Here is a 19,421-nt window from a genome sequence, read left to right as displayed (position 1 = left end):
GAGGAGAGAGGGAGAGGGCGAGGAATGGACAGTTCTTCTGAGAAGTGTTGGTGAAAATGAAAGCAGAGAAAAGCAGCCTTTTCTAAGGACCTGGGCAATCTGGGAAAGGCTTTTTAAGAGAGGAGATGTTTGTTTGTTTTAAATGGATGGAGATAGCAGAAAAGTTGGTGTTGCTGGGGAGAGACGGGATTACAGCCTTAGTTTACTATACCTGGAATGACACGTTCAAGAGGAATGGGGTGGCATTCATTGAATAAAAGGGCATTTTGAGGTCTATCTTACAGTACCATTGCTGTCTGTGATAGGATAATATCCATCTGCATACAAGGACATCCAATCAATACAATTATTATTCAAATGTATGCAACAACCCCGAAAGCTAGTCATGACGCAGAAACTGAAGAATATTTTTTGAAACTGAAGAATTTTACCAATGTCTCCACTTTGAAATGGATCAAACACCCAAGGAAGAGGCAGTGATAATTTGGGGGGATTGGAATACAAAAGTGGGTAACAAAGAGGAAAGAATACTAGTTGGAAAAGATGGTGTTGGTAATAGAAATGAAGCTGGAGATCTCATGATCGAATTTTGCAAGACCAATGACTTCTCCGTCGAAAATACCTTTGGAAGCAGCACATACAGCAGCTGTGAACTTGGACTTCTCCAGATGGAATGCGCAGCAATCAAATTGACTACATCTCTCAGGGAGAGATGATGGAGAAAGTCGGTATCAGCAGCTAAAAGCAGGCTAGGGGTCACCTGTGGAACAGACCATCAATTGCTCTTATGTAAGTTCAGGTTGAAGCTGAAGACAATTAAAGCAAGTTGATAAGAGCCTAAATAAGACTGTGATGGTTAAGGATTATCTCAAGTAGACACTGCTGGGTAAGGGTAGGGGTGGAGCCCAACCTATCAGTTGAGTCACAACCTGATGGCACCTCTTTGGGCATGGTTTTTGATATAAGAGAGTAAGACCAAGCAGAGGTACCGGTAAATTCTCTTTGGCCCTTCTGCTAAAGTGGAACCTTGCGTCTGGTTCCTCCATGTACTGATGCATCGCCTGCCAGTTCCAGGAGCCTTTGCTAGACTACTGACAGCAGATTCGTTTGATTCGGGTTACCTCTGCATCCACCAGCCTAATCCTCACCTCCAACCCCTACTGTTTCTGTTTCATCCTCCACAGTCAGGAGAAACCTGACTTGAACCAGACTGAACTTATCTACTTCTACAATGGTGCAAGCCATGTCTTTTCTGCTTTTTTCTAAATGTTTACTTTTTATTTGAGCCATGTCTTTTTATTTTGTTGGGGGCTCATACAATTCTTATCACAGTCCATACGCACATCCATTGTGTCAAGCACATTTTCCCATTTGCTGCCAGCATCATTCTCAAAATATTTGCTTTCTACTTAAGCCCTTGATATCAGCTTCTCATTTTCCCCCTCTCTCCCCATTGCCCCTTCCCTCATGAACCCTTGATAATTTATAAATTATTATTATTTTGTCATATCTTACACTGTCCAATGTTTCCCTTCACCCACTCTTCTGTGCTGTCCATCCCCCAGGGAGGAGGTTATATGTAGATCCTTGTAATTGGTTCCCCCTTTCTACCCCACCTTCCCTCCACCCTCCAGGTATCGCTATTCTCACCACTGGTCCTGAAGGGATCATCTGTCCTGGATTCCCTGTGTTTCCAGTTCCTATCTGTACCAGTGTACATCCTCTGGTCTAGCCAGACTTGTAAGGTAGAATTGGGATCATGATAGTGGGTGGGGGGGTGGAGTGTTTAAGAACTAGAGGAAAGTTGTATGTTTCATCGTGGCTACCCTGCTCCCTGACTGGCTCATCTCCTCCCCACAACCCTTCCATGCGGGGGTGTCCAGTAGTCTACAGATGGGCTTTGGGTCTTTACTCTGCACTCCCCCCTCATTTATAATTATATGATTTTTTTGTTCTTTGATATCTGATACCTGATCTCTTTGACACCTCATGGTCACAGAGGCTGGTGTGCTTCTTCCATGTGGGCTTTGTTGCTTCTGAGCTAGATGGCCACTTGTTTATCTTCAAGCCTTTAAGACCCCAGACGTTATATCTTTTGATAGCTGGCCACCATCAGCTTTCTGCACCACATTTACTTATGCACACATTTGTCTTCGGCGATTGTGTCAAGAAGGTGTGCATCATGGAATTCCAATTTAATAGAACAAAGTGTTCTTGCATGGAGTAAGTACTTGAGTGGAGGTCCAGTGTCCATCTGCTGCCTTAATTCTAAACCTATAAATATATGCACGTAGATCTATTTCCCCACCATCCTATATAAATATATTTATATATGTACATACCTGTATTTAGACCTCTGTAAATACCCTTTGTTTCCTAGGCCTTTCCTCTATTTCCTTTAACTTTCCTCTTGTTCCACTATCATGCTCAGCCTTCATTTGGGTTTCAGTAATTTCTCTCAGTTACATTGCCCTTGATGAATTCCTACCAGGCCTCTCACAACCTCCTTGCCACTAATTTTGGATTACTTGTTGTTCCCTTGCCCCTGTGTTGGCCAACACCACCTCATTAGCTCTACTTCCCCTTCTCCCATGTCCCCCGAACCATCCGTCCCATTGTTCTGTTGCTTTCTCCTCCAGACTGTTCATCCAGCCTATCTTATTCAGATAGATCTGCAGAGATAATAATATGCACCAAAAAACAAGGTATAGCAGGACAAAGTGACAAAAGAGAACACAACGATGACAACAAGAAAGAAAACCAATGACCCAAAAAATAATAAATTAATTTTTTAAAAAGGAAAAAAATTAAAGAAAGAAAAACCTGTAAATAGAACAAGGTCTGATTTTTGACCTCTGGGCCTGTCCTCCAGTCAAGTCAGATGGGGTGCCACTCTCTGGCCCCTGAGTCTATCCTTTGCACTCCCTTGGGAGCCCCCTGCTCTGCTCCCCTCCCCCCCCTTGCTCTGCCACAAGCCTTTAGTGTTTTGCCTTGGTGTTGCGGGGTCAGATCAGGCCAATCCTGACACTGAGTCTCTTGAGCCATGTCTTAACATACATCTCTTTCTACACACACACACACACACACACACACACACACACACACACACACACATCATTGGTGTTGGTTCTCTAGAGAAGCCAACTGAACACAACAAGTTTGAGTCTGTCCCACCTGAATTTCAAGAACATCGCAACCACAGATTTTATGCAAAAAAGGAGGAAGACGCTTGACAAGATGGATGGACACTGTAGCGGGAACAATGGACTCAAACCTAAGGACTATTGTGAGGATGGGGCAGGGCCCGGTGGTGCTTTCCTCTGTGGGACATAACAGGGTTGGCACTAACTTGATGTCACCCAACAACAACATAATTTTCTAACATTTTTCCTACTGAAATTTTCCCACTCAATTTTCTCACATTTTGCGTTGCTGTTGCTTCTTCCAGCTTCTTCATCCAGGAGATGGCATTACACTGGGTCAGTAGGTCCCTGGGGACATCCTTGACATCTCTTTGTCTTTCACATGCACAGTCAATTCCTTAGCTAGTCCATGGGGAGCTCCAAAACCCCAGCATGTGGCCCCTCCTTATGCTCACCAAGACTTCCATAGCCCAGCCTCCACGGTCTCTTCCCTGCAGCCTGCCTGCAGCCACCTAAGCCAGCTCTTACCAACCTGTTCCTTCCCCACACAGTAGGCAGAGATTTATAGCCAGGCAATGTGAGTCCCCTGCTCAAAACACTCCGGAGGCTTCCATTCACACCTACAATAAAATCTGAACTCTTTCCCAGGGCCAGCAAGGTCCTGTGGATTAAGTTCACCGCAGAGATAAACCGATGCCCAGCCAGTGAGAAAGAAAAGACGAAGCTTATTACTCAGGGCCTCCAGCAGGGAGTCAGAGAATCTGCACTGCCCTGCAGAGAGAGGAGAGAAGAGAAAGGGAGAGAAAGAGACCAGAGCCCTGAAGTCCCAGGTGGTGAACTCCACAGGTCCAAGAAGTTGGGTCCAAGAAGTTGGGTCCAAGAAGTTGGGTCTATCTGTGGTGGAGCACGAGTTTCAAGCTGGTCAGGAGGGGAGGAGGGTAAAGCAATAAAGGGAGTGGGTAGAAACCACAGATGGGCAAATAGAGGGAGGGGAGAGGATTTGCAGCCGTGGGGGGGGGGCAGGGGGGTTCTAAATGGGTCAGTCCATAAAAATTCAGAGGCAGGGTGGTGCTTTGAGGATCACCATCCTGGTCTTTGGCGCAGGGAGGCAGATGGCTCATTGAATTATAGGGGCAGGCAGGCCCTTCACATGGTCCTCCGACTGGTACCCGACCCAACAAGATGGATACTAGCATTGAAGATCTCCTCCTGGCTTTGATTGATTTTTCCACATCAATGTTTACATTCCTGTTGGAAATATTATTTCATATTTATATTCCATTTCTCACACCAAGATATGAATGTAATGGCGACAAGAAAGTTTTCTTTTCTTTACTTTAACTTTTTACTGTGAATTAATTCAGGGTTTACAGAGCTCATTTGTTTTCTACTCAACAATTCATACACATCTGGTTTCATAGCACTGACTGCAATCCCCACAGTGCAATACCACTTTCAGTGGCTTCTTCCTCCCTCCCGGTGCATCTCAGTTCCTTTCCTCCGTCTGCAGTCATCAGATTTTATGTCAGCTTGCACTTGTGCAGGGATGGAGTCCAACCTGTCAATCAGGGACAAGGCAGGAAAGGCAGGGTGGCTACCACACGTGGTTGTAGGGTGTCATTGAGGGGGGTGAATAGCCTAAATTCAGATAAGAGGCATGATTGTACACACCTCTGAATATACTAAATTAAATAAAGTGAACTACACCTCAATATAGCTGTCTAAAGACAACAGGTAGTCTCTTTCAAATTTAATGATTTTCCAAGAAAGACACCATACACATAGAGAAAGCGCTCTAATTAGGGGAAGCTAGACACAAAGTATCTAGGAGTGCTACATACTACTTTTTGTAACCTTTCATGAGTTTAAAGTTATCTCTAGGACTAGGTTCTGATTCATGGCACAATGGGGAAGAACTCTGTGGGGTTTTCAATGTCAGCAGATTGTCAGGCTTTTCTTCTGAGGTGTTTCAGGGTGAACTCAATCGAACTGCTTGCTCACCCCATCCAAGGACCCTATTTCTAGATTTGTTTATAGCTGTGAAAGAGTTCAGTCCAAGGTGACAAACTTGGCATAAAATGTATTATCTTTATATTTTGTCGTATGCCACAAATTTTGGAAGTAGAATTTTAACTATGAAAGTAATTTATTTCAAAGGACGGCATTGAATTTGTAGCTCTGGGAGAGGGACATATCTGATCGGAGCACACTGGAACAGATGAAGGGGGAGGAGGACAGAGTGTAGGACATCCTGGCCCACAAGGCCCTGAGGACAATGACCCCAATTAGAGCAGCCAGTCCACAGAGAGGACCACATGGCCGGCCCCACTATGAGACATGACGTCCCTCACTGACCCACAGCCCTGCGGGGCACAGCACCAGAGACACAGTGTGGGAATTGCGCCTGACCTGATCCCAGCAAAGCGAGGCAAAGCACTGAGGGAGTGCAGCGGCACAGCAAGGGAATGGAGCAGCAAGGTCCCCAGGGAATGCTGAAGGTGGACTTTGGGGCCACAGCGTGGTGCCCCAACAGACTGGACTGGAAAACACTCCTAAAGGCCAGCAAATGATCCTTGAACTAACGACAAGCTTTTCTTTCTTGTTGTGTTTTGTTTTGTTCTTTGTGAGTGGTTTGTTGTTGTTTTGTTGTATATTGTTGCTTGGTTTTGCTCTATCTTGTTTTTGTGCATGTTATTATCTCCACAGGTCTGTCTAAATAAGATAGGCTAGATAAACAATCTGGAGGAAAAACAATGAGACTGACAGGTCCGGGGGGAAATGGAATAAGGGGAGGTGGGGGGAAAGGAAGTGGGGTTAACAAACCCAGGGACAAGGGAACAACAAGTGATCCAAATTGGTGGTGAGGTGAGTGTGGCAGGCCTGGTAGGGCATGATTAAGGGTAATGTAACGAAGAGGTATTGCTGAAACCCAGGTGGGGACGGAGCATGATATTGAGACAGGAGGAAAGTCAAGGGAAATAGAGGAAAGAGCTGGGAGGCAAAGGGAATTTATAGAGGTCTAGACAAAGACATGTACATATGCAAATATATATGAGGATGGGGAAATTGATATATGTGCCTATATTTATAGGTTTAGTATTAAGGTGGCGGAAGGACATTGGGCCTCTACTCAAGCACTCCCTCCATGCAAGAACACTTTCTTCTATTAAATTGGCATTCTATCATGCTCACCCTCCCAACACAACCACTGAAGACAAAGCGGGTGAATAAGCAAATGTGAAGAAATCTGATGGTGCCCGGCTATCAAAAGATATAGCGTCTGGGGTCTTAAAGGCTTGAAGATAAACAAGCGGCCATCTAGCTCAGAAGCAACAAAGCCCACATGGAAGAACACACCAGCCTCTGTGATCACGTGGTCCCGAAGGGATCAGTTATCAGGCATCAAAGAACAAAAAATCATATCATTGGTTGCACACCTCCATGATCTGATCACTGAGGACAAACGGGTGCATAAGTAAATGTGGCAAAGAAAGCTGATGATGCCCGGCTATCATAAGAGATAGCATCTGGGGTCTTAAAGGCTTGAAGGTGAACAAGTGGCCATCTAGCTCAGAAGCAACAAAGCCCACATGGAAGAAGCACACCAGCTTGTGCAATCACGAGCTGTCGAAGGGATCAGGTATAAGGCATCATCAGAAGAAAAAAAAATCTTACCATAGTGAATGAGGGTGGGAGTGCAGAGTGGAGACCCAAAGACCATTTTTTGACCACTGGAGACCCCCTTGCAGAAAGGTTTAGGGGAGGAGATGGGTTAATTAGGGTGCGAGGTAGTACCGATGAAGAACACAGCTTTCCTCCAGTTCCTAAATGCTTCCTCCCCCACAACTACCATGATCCGAATTCTACCTTGCAGGGCTGGATAGGGCAGAGGTTGTACACTGGTACATATGAGGGCTGGAGGCACAGGGAATCCAGGACGGATGATCCCTTCAGGACCAGGGATGTGAGGGGCGATGCTGGGAGGGTAGAGGGTGAGTGGGTTGGAAAGAGGGAACCAATTACAAGGATCCACATGTGGAGAGCAAATGTTTTGAGAATGATGAGGGCAATGAATGTACAGATGTGCTTTACACAATTGACCTATGTATGGATTGTGATAAGAGTTGTATGAGCCCCTAATAAAATGCTTTTAAAAAAAAGAAAGAAATTAACAACACGAAAAAAAAGAAAGAAAGAAAAGTATTTAATTTCCAGCATGGTCTCTTTGATCTATAAGTTATTTATAAGACTATTTTCCCCCTTAATCGCCATATGTGTTCTCATTTATATTTTGCTCTGGTTGCAGAGAATATGATGGATATTATACAATTTTTGAAAGGTGAAGTATATCAGTCGAGACTTGCATGGCTTAGAATTGATTATTTTGCATAAATGTTCTATATATAGTTTAAGAAGAAACTAGTTTTTCAATTTTTTAGTACGTAGTTCTTTCTAAACATGTTCATTAAATCAACCTTATTCATTGTGTTGTTGCTTTTTAAAGGCCACTATAGCAAGCCAAGAGAGGAGAGGGATTCCAAGATGTATCTGGGAGGCAAAATGAACAAGTGTCAGTGGAGTTGGTTAGGAGCATGGTGGTGGGGGGTTGGGTGGGAAGGAGAGAGAGTTCAAGGACGATTCTCTTGGTTCCTGGTTCATTCAACTGGAGGAACTGCAAATGAAATGGGGATACTGGGAGAGATTTAGGAGATGTCCCTGTTTCCTCCAACAATGTTTCTTAGTGTCCTGTGGAGGATAGGTGGAGCTGGCAATAGCGGTTGGGATTCTGCAGCTCCCTGCATTTTTCGCCTTACTGCCTGCATTTTTCGCCTTACTGCAACTCTTGGGGAATGGACTACTGATGGGCCACTAACCAGATGGTCAGCATCTGGAACCCAGCAGCCACTAAGCGGGAGAAAGATGAGGCTTTTTGCTTCAGTAAAGATTTACAGTCTCATGTACCCAAAAGGGCAGTTCTATTCTGTTGCGGTTCCTTGAAGAGGCAAAATGAACAAAGAACAAAACACACACACACAGAGAGACGGTACAAGACTGCAGCCTGGAAGGACCACAGCGTTTTATTTATTTTTAAAAACATTTTACTAGGGACTCATACAACTCTTATCTCAATCCATACATAGGTCAATTGTGTAAAGCACATCTGTACATTCTTTGCCCTCATCATTCTCAAAGCATTTGCTCTCCACTTAAGCCCTTTGCATCAGGTCCTCATTTTCCTCCCTCCCTCCCCGCTCCCCCCTCCCTCATGAACCCTTGATAATTTATAAATTATTATTTTGTCATATCTTGCCCTGTCCGAAATCTCCCTTCACCCCTTTTCTGTTGTCTGTCCCCAGGGAGGAGGTCACATGTAGATGCGCGTTTTATTTTTATAGAATCAATACTGGCAGTGTTCCTAGATATGTGCCCTGTTCCCAGACTTGAATTTCACACAGCCTTGACGGAGTTCCGAGTCTCAGCGCGTGCTGCTCCCAGGGAACACTGTCTGCAGTTGAAGGGCACCGGTCCTTGTGTGCAAGCTGCCAGGGAGATAAGGAAGCAGTTTATGAGAACCAGGTAGGACAGACGTTTGCGAACTGTCCTAAACGTGACAGGAGACACGGTCCTTCTTTCACGGCTCCATATTCTGTCCTATGAGATCGCTATAAGTCAGAATTAATTCAAAAGCAATGAGTTTGGGCGAGCTCAGAGGGCAGGGGGTTGGGTTTCTCCTCCGCACTTGGGAGACTTTGCTCAGGTCTTGACTCCGCCCTTCCCCTGCCCGCTTCCTCAAGCTTCGTCCCCTGAAATTTCCTTCCGACTTTACGGGACTCGCGGCGGAAGACCTCGCTCCGCCTCTAAAGCCAGTTTCCTCCTCCCTCCGTGGGACCAGACGATGGATGGGTTTGCTGTCCAATCAGAATGCCGAGTGGCTTCTCAACAACCAATGAAAAGGCTGCAGAGGCGGGGCCAAAGCGTGGGGGCGCGGATGACCAGGAAGTGGGAGGTGACGTTGGGAAGAGGGAAGTGCGGAGCTCGGTGAGAAGAGGAGGTGAAGTGGAGGGAACCCGAGCACGGCGCTGCCTGCCCCCCTCTCCCCTCTCGTGAGGACTCGGGGCCTTCCAGCCGCGACCAGAGGTAGTGGGGGACGGAGGGGCCGTGGGAAGTAGGTAGACGTGTTGTGGGCCAAGGGAGGGCACTCAAGGAAACGGTTCCGAGGGCCTGGGCGGTCAGACCGGCCCGCGGGCGGGAGGGCGGCGGGCGGCTGGGCTCCTGTCCGCCGGGGCGAGGAGGGGAGGCTAACGCTTTGTGTCTTTCCTTTCTCCTCAGGCTTGGGGCAGCATGTGGAACGCCAATGCCGGTAGGTGTGGAGCGCTCTCCTCCCTGCTCCACCCCCCCCCCCCGAGGAAGTTTCTCTGTCCGCACGTCCCCACTCGCCCCACCTCGCTCGCCTTGGCCCAAAGCAAACCCCCCGGAGGACAGCGTTCCTTCCCAGGCGTCCTCCTGCCCGCCTCCCAGCTCCCTTCCGAGTATCTCTCGGACTCTGGCCTCTCTGCGCTCACGCGTCTTCCTAGTCGCTTCCCCACCCCGCCATTTTTCTTTTCAAACGAACTTTGTGTGTGCCTGGCTGTGGATTCGGATGCAGGGCGACCCGGTGTGACCAAGTCGACCCGCTCCGTAGGGTTTTCTTGACTCTCATCTTTATGGAGGCCGATTGTCGTTGCCTGGAGCTGCTACCCAAGTTGCGGTTAGCAGTTGAGCACTCAACCATGGCGCCACCAGGCCGCCGTTGCTTTTAAGTCTCCGGTGTGAGTAAATGTGGCCGTTTCTTATTTTCTGGAGAGGTTCTGGCTGGTCCTAGCTATAATTTATTCTCTGCTTTTTCCACCAGGGCAGCTGGGGCCAAATCCATACCCCCCCAACATCATGTACCCAGGAGGTGCCAACCCTGCCCATCCACCACCTGTGAACCCTGCCTGCCCGCCAGGCCCCTTTCCCACTGCCCCAGGAGTGCCCCAGGGGAACCCAGCTGTTGCCCCTCAACCTGTACCACAACCAGGGTATCCGGGATACCAACCCCCAGGGCTCTACCCACCTCCTGGCCCCTACCCTCCTCCATACCCACCACCTGTTCCTGGGATGCCTCCTATGAATCCCCTGGCTCCTGGCATGGTGGGACCAGAAATGGTGAAGGACAAGAAGATTCTGAAGAAAATGAAGAAGACCCATAAAAAGATGCAGAAGAAACAGAAGCAAGGCAAGGTCAGTGTTTGGGTGGAGCCTGGGTAGGAGGTGCTCTTCCCTCTCCCTGAACTTCTGTCCTCTTTCCCCGCCTTCCCACCCTACCCCAACTGAGGGAGCATGCTTTTACCAAGTTGGACACAGCCACTGAGTTTGTCAAAATGTCACTTAATAGGGTCAGTCCTTTGACAAAACAAAGTCTTACAAGATACTGAACAGAATAATGATCCAGCCTTAATTCCTGGATCCTCCTTCCTGTCCTTCTCAAGGTGTTGTGTTAATTACCTGGGCCCCCTTTCCCCACCATTCCTTCAGAGGACTGGGACTGGAGAATGACAGCCTCCAGCAAAGCCCCTGCAGGGACTTGAGAATGTTTCTTTCTTTCCTAGGCCCCAGGCCAACTTTCTCTGCTCTTGGGAAGTGTCAATTTGCAAGAGTAAGAGCAGCTCCTGGGAAGGAAGACATTTACTTGGATCTTGGGGAGGTCTTTATTTGCCTCATAAGGCCCCTGTTGTCAGAGGCTGTTGAGTCAATAACGACCCCCTGTGTCAGGCTTCCTACCTCTTAGGCTTTTTAGGGGGAGGCTGGTTGCATAGTGGGTCACTGAATGAGCTGCTGACAAATGCCAGTAGTTAGAAGCCACTCAGTGGGAGGATGATGGGGCCTTCTACTCCTGTAAACAGTGACAGGCTCAGGAACTCAAAGGGGGCAGCTCTACCCTGTCCTTTAGGGCTTCTGTGAGTAGGCAGCGATTCAAGGGCAGTGAGTGAGAAAGCTTGGATCCAGATGGGGTCGTAGGCTAGGTGTTGGCTGCTAACTGCAAGGGCTGCAACTTGAAACCAGCAGCCAGTACTCTGTCCTCGCGAGTCGCCTTGAGTCAGAACCAAGCCCATGGCAAGGAGTTGGAGTCCCTCTTTCCCAGAACACTTCTGCAGTGCTTTTCCTCCTGGAAGCTGCTGGGGGAGGGGAGGGTCCACCCACCCACCTTCCTGTCAGCATCCGAGCACTAGACCATTGCTCCACCAGGGCACCTGCTTAAGGCCTGTGTTAGGGTACAAAAACAATCCCAATTCACAGGAGGTCATAGGGGCATCTGAGGATTCACAGCAAGGACATTAATTAAATAACTCATGGAACAAAAAAGTGGTCACAATTTCATAATTGGTGACAGATCAATACATCACAGGTGGGACTGCAGGAACGGGAACAGGAACCATGATTGACCTATGTACAGTATGTTTGAAGAACTTATTAAGACTGGTTGCCTTGTATCCAAGGCAGTCAGGGCATGACTGATAAGAGTGTGACTCATGAGTGACTATAGGACCCACTGTACTGCCTCCCTCCCATAAGGTGATCTTCCTCAAGCACACACCCATCGCGCACCTAAGGGAGACTGTCCCAGAGGTAAAACAACATCCTTGGTGAATAAAACCAAACTTACTGCTATCCACTTAGTAATTCCGACCCATGGGAACCTTCTAGGACAGGACAGAATTGTCCCGTGAGTTTCTGAGAGTGTCACTGTATGGGAGTAGAAAACCCCGTCTTCCAAGGAGACTGGTGTTTTTGAATTGCTGATCTTTCAGTTAGCAGCCTTAACACTTAGCCACCAGGGTTTCTCCCTTGATTAATGATCAGAAGGGATTTAGGCGTTCCCATGCTGCAACTCTTGTGGGAGCCGATCACCAGGCCCTTTCTCTTGAAGAGCCTTTCACACCATTCTGGTCAGCAGCCTGGTGCTTAGCTGTAGCACCACTTAGGCCCACATAAGCCAAACCTGTGGCCAACAGTGCATTCTGACTCAGACCATTTAGGACAGAGAGGACTGCTCCATCAGAGTTCCCAGGGCTGCCATCTTTACAGAAGGAGACTGCCACACCTTTCTCCTGTAGAGTGACTGGTGGCTTCATACCTGAGTGCTTAACCACTGTGCTAACAGGACTCCCTCAAGGCTCATAAACAAACAAAAACCAAAAACTGCCATCAAGTCACAAACGAATTATAGCAGACATCTATGACAGGGTAGACCTGCTTCTTAGGGTTTCTGTGACTGTAAATCCTTAGGGGAGCGGATAGCCTCATCTTTCTCCTCAGGAGCAGCTGGTAGATTTGAACCTTTGACCTTATGTTTAACAACCCAGTGCTTTCCCCCATAGCATCACCAAGGCTCAGAAAAGGGGGTGGGGGAAAGCCCAACCTACTGCCATCTTGTTGATTCTACTTCAGTGGCCATACAAGGTGGAACAGAATTGCTCTTTTGGGTTTCCAAGACTAAAACTTATATGGGAGCAGTCAGCTGTGGTGGTGCCCAAACAGGGACCTGAAAGAAAGGTCCCATGAAAAGGAGGACCCCACACACACTGCTGCGAAACCCCACTGAAGGCAGAGTTTGGGGAATATTTAGAAAAGAGTCTGACAGTTGCTTTTACTCCCCTTACATTCCTATTGGTTAAAGGCGCATCACTCAGGGAAGACGGCCCAAGGAATCAGAGTAGGCCAAGGGGTGTTGGCACACTGTTACAGATAGACAAGAATGCCCCTATATGGAATTCATAATTAAGGGAAAGGGGTTTTCAGGGCTTTAGATCCCAGAGCTGATATCACTGTCATGTGCCATCAACAGTGACCTAAGCTAGATGTAGCCAAGAAGAGGTTCGATTAATACTGGGAGAACCCCCTTCCCCTGGCCTTGGCTTAAGAGCCACCCACTGCTCCTGAGTTCAGCCCTGAGGGAGTAGGGCAGTCTGGCTTGATAAAGCCTGTTGTCACTATCGCCCCATAAATCTTTGGGGAAGAGATCTGTTACAACCACGAGGAGCTTGTCTGCATATACAGTACCTCCCCAAAACTCTACCACCCGAAACAATGAAGAAAATGGAATAGGAAGGGGGGGTCTCAGGAGAACTGAACAAGATCCTTTCTGTGGGGTCCAACCCCACAGTTGAATGATCCTGAGGAGCAAGGCGCGAAATTACAGAAGCAAAACAGCGGCGCGCAGGGGATTGACGGCCATTCTCTGAGAAGAACCCAGCTTATTCCACAGGTTTTATAGTAGGCCTGCAAGCCTCTAGTTATACATACACATTAAACAAATGGGCAGTGCCCTAATCGTGAATAGCCCAAGCCCTCTGGGGCAGTGGTTCTCAACCTTCCCAGCTGAGACTCTTCAATACAGTTCCTCATGTTGTGGTGACCACCCCCAACCCAAAAATTATTTTTGTTGCGACTTTAAGACTGTCATTTTGCTACTGTTATGAATCAGGCAACCTCTACACCCATAGGTTGAGAACCGCTGCTCTAGGGAAGTACCAGATATGCATGAGACAGAGGTGAAAATCACTCCTTAAGAATAAGGGACAAAAAAAAAAAATGAGGGACAACCAAGGGCTTAAGTGGAGAGCAAATGTTTTGAGAATGATGAGAGCAATGAATGTATAAATGTGCTTTATACAATTGGTGTATGCATGGATTGTGATAAGAGTTGTATGAAACCCTAATAAAATGATTTAAAATAAAAATCAGGGGCCAGCAGATGGTGTAAGATATGAAAATATTAGTTTATCAAGCATTCATGAGGGTGGGGGAAGGAAGAAAGAAATAAGCTGGTACCAAGCACTCAAGTAGAAAGGAAATGTTTTGAAAAGGATGATGTGAACATATGTACAAATGTGCTTGACACAATGGATGTATGGATTGTTTAGAAGAGCTGGAAGAGCCCCCAATAAAATTCTTAAAAAAAAAACAAGGGACAAAGGGAGTAGATGCTCTGAAGAGGTAAGCATCCTTTAACTGCATATGGGAGGAGCCAGGCACCTGTAGAGGACAGCTTTATGTCGGCTTTCTAGCGGGGGTAGATGTGATGTAGATGTGTGCATGGGGGTGCTTTCTATTAGGGGATGTCGGCCGCCGTGGTCACAAGTGCTGGGAGCAGGCCACGTTCTCCCAGGTCCTCAGCTTCCCATGCTTTCCCACGGAGGCCCCTCCTACATATAACTTTTGGTTTAGGCTAGTCACAGTTCTAACGGGCTGCTGTTGTCAAACCTGTTTCTATTAAGTGTCTTGGAAGCCCACTGACTGTGAGTGGAACAGTGGTCCCTTAATAAAGAACAATTGCAGGCATTGCCCGGATTAGTTCAGGAAAACTGGAAGAAGGCTATGGGAAACCTTCCTCCTTGTTTTCCCCACCAAGTCTGACTCTGAAGGAGTGGCCTTTGGTGGTCATTGATCTAAAACATTGCTTTTAGACCGTCCCCTTGGATCCTTTTCGACCTTGAAAAGTTTGCTTTCCCAGCAAGCCCCAACTAAGGTGTCAGATGAAGTCTTGGCCCAAGGCATGATTCGACAGTGCCACCATGTGTCAGTTCTTTGTAGGACAAGTTTTAGAGCAAGTCAGAAAGCTTTTTCTCAAATCGTGGCACCCGATAGTGGAATGCTGCAACAAACTGATGCTCAGGGCAGGATTAGTAATTGCCCCTGATAAGATGCAGACAGTCGGTCCTTTTACATATGGAGGAACAGAAGTGGATCAGACCACCATTAGGCCGCAGAAACTTGACATTTGAAAGGATCACCCAGAAATGCCGAGTGATTTTCAAAAATTAGGAGACCTCAGTGTGTGCGGCCTTTGTTAGGTCTTCTTACAGGCTGTCCATCACCTGTTTAACACATTAAAGGGGGTTCCCGACTGAGTAGCCCTAGAGAGGGTTCACCCCTGGAGCTCACCCAGAATTACAGTTGGTAGAAGAATGCATTAGCCCGGGAAGATTTATTGGAGTGATCCCGCTGAGAACATCACGCAAGGATCATCCCACTGCTGCCCCAGCCCAAGAGGAGGAGCCTCTCTAGTGGCTGCATCCAGGCAATGCACGCCCCAAGACGCTTGGCCTTCCGGGGAACAAGTAGCTCATCTGATTGCCACAGGTCAATGCCTCTGTAAAGAACCCAGTGGGTCCGATCCAACAATGACAGTCCCTTTTACCTTGGCTTAGATAACAACGTCTGGAATTTCCTGCAGATTTTTATGGGGGTATTGGATTGTCATTACCCCAGGGGGAAGCCCTGGGGGTCCCTGAGATGAACTTCATGGGTCCCTAACAAAACTGCTTCCCCCTAAGCCGCTCCAGGGACCCCCTGTGGATTTTACTGACAGTTGTGGCAACAGGCGGGCACTTGCTGCTTTTAGTCTTATTAATGATATTTTGTCTCTACGTAAAGCCTCTGGCACGCCTATGGCTGAGCGCCGCTTTTCCACCTTCACAGAGAAAGCTGATCCCGAGAAGACCTGGTGGAATAAGAACAGGGTTGCTTGGGAACCCAGGTTGCTAACAGGCCAGGGTCGGGCTATGCTTGTGTCTCCACAGGAGACAGAGGACACGGAGGAAGAGGCCATTTTGGAAGAGTTCGACCCCAGCCCTGTGGTGAAAGAGACGCAAGGAGAGGAGGAGGAAAAAAGGAGCCGCCTGCTCCTGTGGCGGTTGATTCCGTCCCTACCGTGGACGTGTTAGCTGCATCCTTAAAAATGAAAGAAGGGCCCGGCGTCCACCACCTGTCCCCCTTCATGGGGGCAGGGGAAACTGCCGACCCAACACTGGCAAGCCAGTGACCCCAGAAAACTTGTTTCTCGCCATAGTTGCTGTTGTTACTGCGGCTTCTGGGGTAGGTGCCCACCATACATATGGGGCTTATATTTTTTCACTGGCTCCTGTTAGAAATTGTCGACTGGACCTAACCCAGCCGTATCAGATTTGTAAATGATTCTGTGTGGGCCCCCAGGTCTTTAGGGAAACGGGTTAGCTAGGCACCCACAGGGAGAGGGAAAGAGTTGTAATTTCACTCTATGTTTTGAGGTCTTGTCATTATGTGTGGGTGCCAGCCCCAGGTGTTCAAATTGCAAGGCTGAGAATCAACAATGGCCGTGGGTTTTATGTGATAGCAGGAGAAACAGTTGCAGGATGTGGAAGTCCCGTCAACGTGGAGGGAGGGCAGGGGCGGGGAGAAGCCTGTGCGGTTAGGAGTTACTCATGGAGTCATGGAAGCCACTAGGCTCACGTGCCATGGGCTGTGCAGAAAAGGTGTTGATAAGTGACACTTCACTATCATTGACTGGGGACCCCACGGGATGTTTTTAACCAGTTGTGCTGAAGAATTCAATCCTCCCCCATGCGACTCTCAAACTTCTCATGGTGTTAACACCACCTGTAGACAGCTGATGGTATGGCATGGGGGAGGCCCTGTGCCTCCTTGTCCCGGCTTATGAACATGTAGGATGGGGCTTAGGGAAAACCTCTCTAGCCACAAAACCTGTGGCAGGAGATAGAGGATTTTGCAGCCACTCTAGTTCCACCTATCATTCTAATAACCACACTTTGTGTGTAAACTTTTCTGAAGACTGAATTCTCCTTTTGAAAAGCCGACTTGGGGCATGAGTTCTAGTGGAGATGGGAAGGCAGTCCAGAAACCTGTCCTGTTGCAGGTAGTATCTGAAATGTTAAGAAAAAAGACCTCACTGGTGTGTAGGGATGGTAACTGCTGCCATCCTGGGACTGGGACGTCAGCCATTGCTGCTACTCTCACTGGAGGGACACGACAGAAGTTCATCAAAACAATGTGTAGAAATAGCAAGCTGACTCCCATCCGCTCTGGGCCACTCAGACAAATGTGGACTGCGAATTGAATGGGAACATCTCCTTAGATATTGAACAACTGAGGAGATTTCCAATGTCTTTGAAAATGGATCAAAAACATTGCCTGGCACTGGCATGATTAAGCAGTTGGTGGTCCCCTGGGGCTTGAGCCTCGGGCCTGTGTCCAGAGGTTTACACATGGGGTGGGTTCTGGTTTGGCTGGATCACTTACTGTGGTTTTATCTTTGCAGCAGCCTGGTGTTACTAAAGAAGGCGCCAACGGATAGAGTGCAGTCATGTCGCACCTGTAGCCCATAAAACAGCAGAAGGGGGAAGTGTGGGAAACTGAGGACCTGTAAGGAAGTACACAGGGCCTGCTCCCATCACTTGTGACCACAGGGCTTGGCATGCCAGCCCTAGTGAGAGGCATGCCTCCGCAGTCCGAGATATGGAAAGCACTTCAATGTACACATTCCAGGAAGGATGTTTCTCCACAGCACACCTACCCCCCAGAAATGCTAATCGAATGCTGTCTCCTACAGGTGCCTGGCTCCTCCCTCCCCACATGTGCAGCTAAAAGATGCTCTTCTCTGAGAGCATTAACTCACTCTGTCCCTTATTCTAAAGGAACAGTTCACACCTCTTGTCTCTCGCATGCCTGGTACGCCCTTTGAAGTATTCCTGTTGAGGGTCTCGGTTATTCAAGATGAGCACATTGCCCATTTGCTTGATGTGTATGTATAACAAGAGGCTTGCAGGCCCAAGTACTATAAGTACCTGTTGTTGAATAAACTCTGGACTCTTGTCCCACTTCTCTCTTCTCCTGCGCTTTGCCGTCTGCTTTTTCTTTTTAATTGCGCATCTTGCCCCACAGGACCATTCAACCGTGGGGCTCGACCCCACCGACAGACTCATCTTTCTCCTGCTGAATAAATGATGAGTTCAAACCACTGACCTTAAGGTGTAAGTAACCCACTGTACTACCAGGACTCCTGTTAAGGACTTAAATCTGAGTCTTTGGTGAAAGTCTCTAGATTGAAAGGTAAAATTGAACGGGGAAGTTAATTTTGGGACTGGAAGTTTTTAGTGGTACTTGTTGGGATTAAGGAGCCCTGGTGGTGGGGTGGTTACACATGATGCACTGCTAACCGGCAAGGTCACCTGTTTGAAACCACTGGTCTCCTTGGGAGAAAGTTGAGTCTTTCTCCTCCTGTTAAGAGTTGGGACAGGTGTATCCTGTCCTATAGGTTTGTTATGAGTCAGGGGTGACTCTTGACAGCTTGGGTTAACTTTTTTGTCTTTATTGCTGGGATTATGCATATAGAAAACCATGAAGAGAAACACCCCTCCCCCTAAGCCTTCTCCCCCCGCCCCCTGCCTCATTTTCTCCCACTGGTGCTTAAGAAATAGTACATTCTGGTGTTTATACTCAGATTCATAGCCTTTAGGGACTTTCCATGCAGTTAATCCAACATTTATGAGGTGGCAGTATTTCTTAGTACTGGTTAGTGCCTATAACTTAACCCCTTGCCTTGACCTTGACTCAGGTAAAGAGCATTGAATACTTGATCTAAATGCAATACTGTGCAATGGTGCAATCCATTCTTGTATGCTTGTAGCGGAAAGAAATCCTTTTGCTGTTCTGGTCCAAAACTCCTGCCTTCCGTGGGGAAAGAAGGAAGGGGTAGTTGGGTGGAGGGACGGGACATCAAGGAGGCCACTGGAGGGATAAAGGGTCCTGGAGCTGATCCTCTCCTCTTTCCCCTGCAGCATTCCTCCTCCTCCTCCAGCAGTGACTCTGACTGAATGCAGGGCCTGCACCCTTCCCTCAAGTCTCAGCAGTTCTTCTCCCACGATGCTTCAGCTCCCATGTCGCACTGAGGGAAATTAGCCCCTGTGCCTCCGGCCTGAACCACCACCTGCTGCGCAGCCCTACCGGCTATGGGAAGTGGGAAGATAATCGTCATGGATTGCCGCCTTTTTTTTTTTTGCTTCCTGGGTAGATTTCATTTTTTTCCGCTGATGTGTTTTTTTTTCAGGGAAATTGATTTTTGAAGATGGTGAGCCCTTTCACCTAAATGCTGAAGACAAATTTAAGATCTGAAAAGTGATTTAAAAAAATGAAGCTTTGTTTTGTAATAGTGGTGGTTGGGATGTCATTGGAAATTGAATTGTATAAATACGTACTGCACGTCTTAAGAAATGATGATGGCATACTTTAGCGGTTTAGTGACAAAAATATCTCCCAGCCCTTCTTTTAGCACTAACTACAAAGGATTCTGGGAAATGGAGTCCATCTGGTTCGTGAACTCTGCTTTTTGGACCCTGCGCTCTATAGCTCAGTGTGGTGGTATCCTAGGGACGACTCATTCTCTAGTTTTCAGTCCAAATAAAGCTGTTTTTTCCCGGA

General features: G+C 47.7%; 1 protein-coding gene across 3 annotated transcripts; it reads left to right on the top strand.

Moving 5' to 3' along the window:
- Positions 1 to 9,143: 9,143 nt before the first annotated feature.
- On the top strand, positions 9,144 to 19,421 carry PRR13 (proline rich 13). 3 transcript variants are annotated; one of them, XR_012784910.1, is made up of 5 exons: positions 9,144 to 9,281; positions 9,474 to 9,504; positions 10,036 to 10,406; positions 15,749 to 16,043; positions 17,263 to 17,835. XR_012784910.1 is itself a non-coding variant. In XM_075551608.1 (4 exons), the coding sequence occupies exons 2-4, from the start codon at positions 9,486 to 9,488 to the stop codon at positions 18,815 to 18,817; spliced, it is 426 nt and encodes a 141-aa protein (XP_075407723.1). In that variant the 5' UTR covers positions 9,144 to 9,281; positions 9,474 to 9,485; the 3' UTR covers positions 18,818 to 19,421. The 3 variants fall into 3 exon arrangements, 2 of the variants coding, with proteins under 2 accessions (XP_075407723.1, XP_075407722.1); XM_075551608.1 differs by lacking the exons at positions 15,749 to 16,043; positions 17,263 to 17,835 and adding an exon at positions 18,782 to 19,421; XM_075551607.1 differs by having other exon boundaries at positions 15,749 to 17,835.

The sequence above is a fragment of the Tenrec ecaudatus genome, chromosome 6 (genome assembly GCF_050624435.1).
Source record: "Tenrec ecaudatus isolate mTenEca1 chromosome 6, mTenEca1.hap1, whole genome shotgun sequence".
Lineage (NCBI taxonomy): Eukaryota > Metazoa > Chordata > Mammalia > Afrosoricida > Tenrecidae > Tenrec > Tenrec ecaudatus.
Note: the sequence above shows the minus strand (reverse complement) of the source record. Positions and strands in the feature narration are given on the sequence as shown.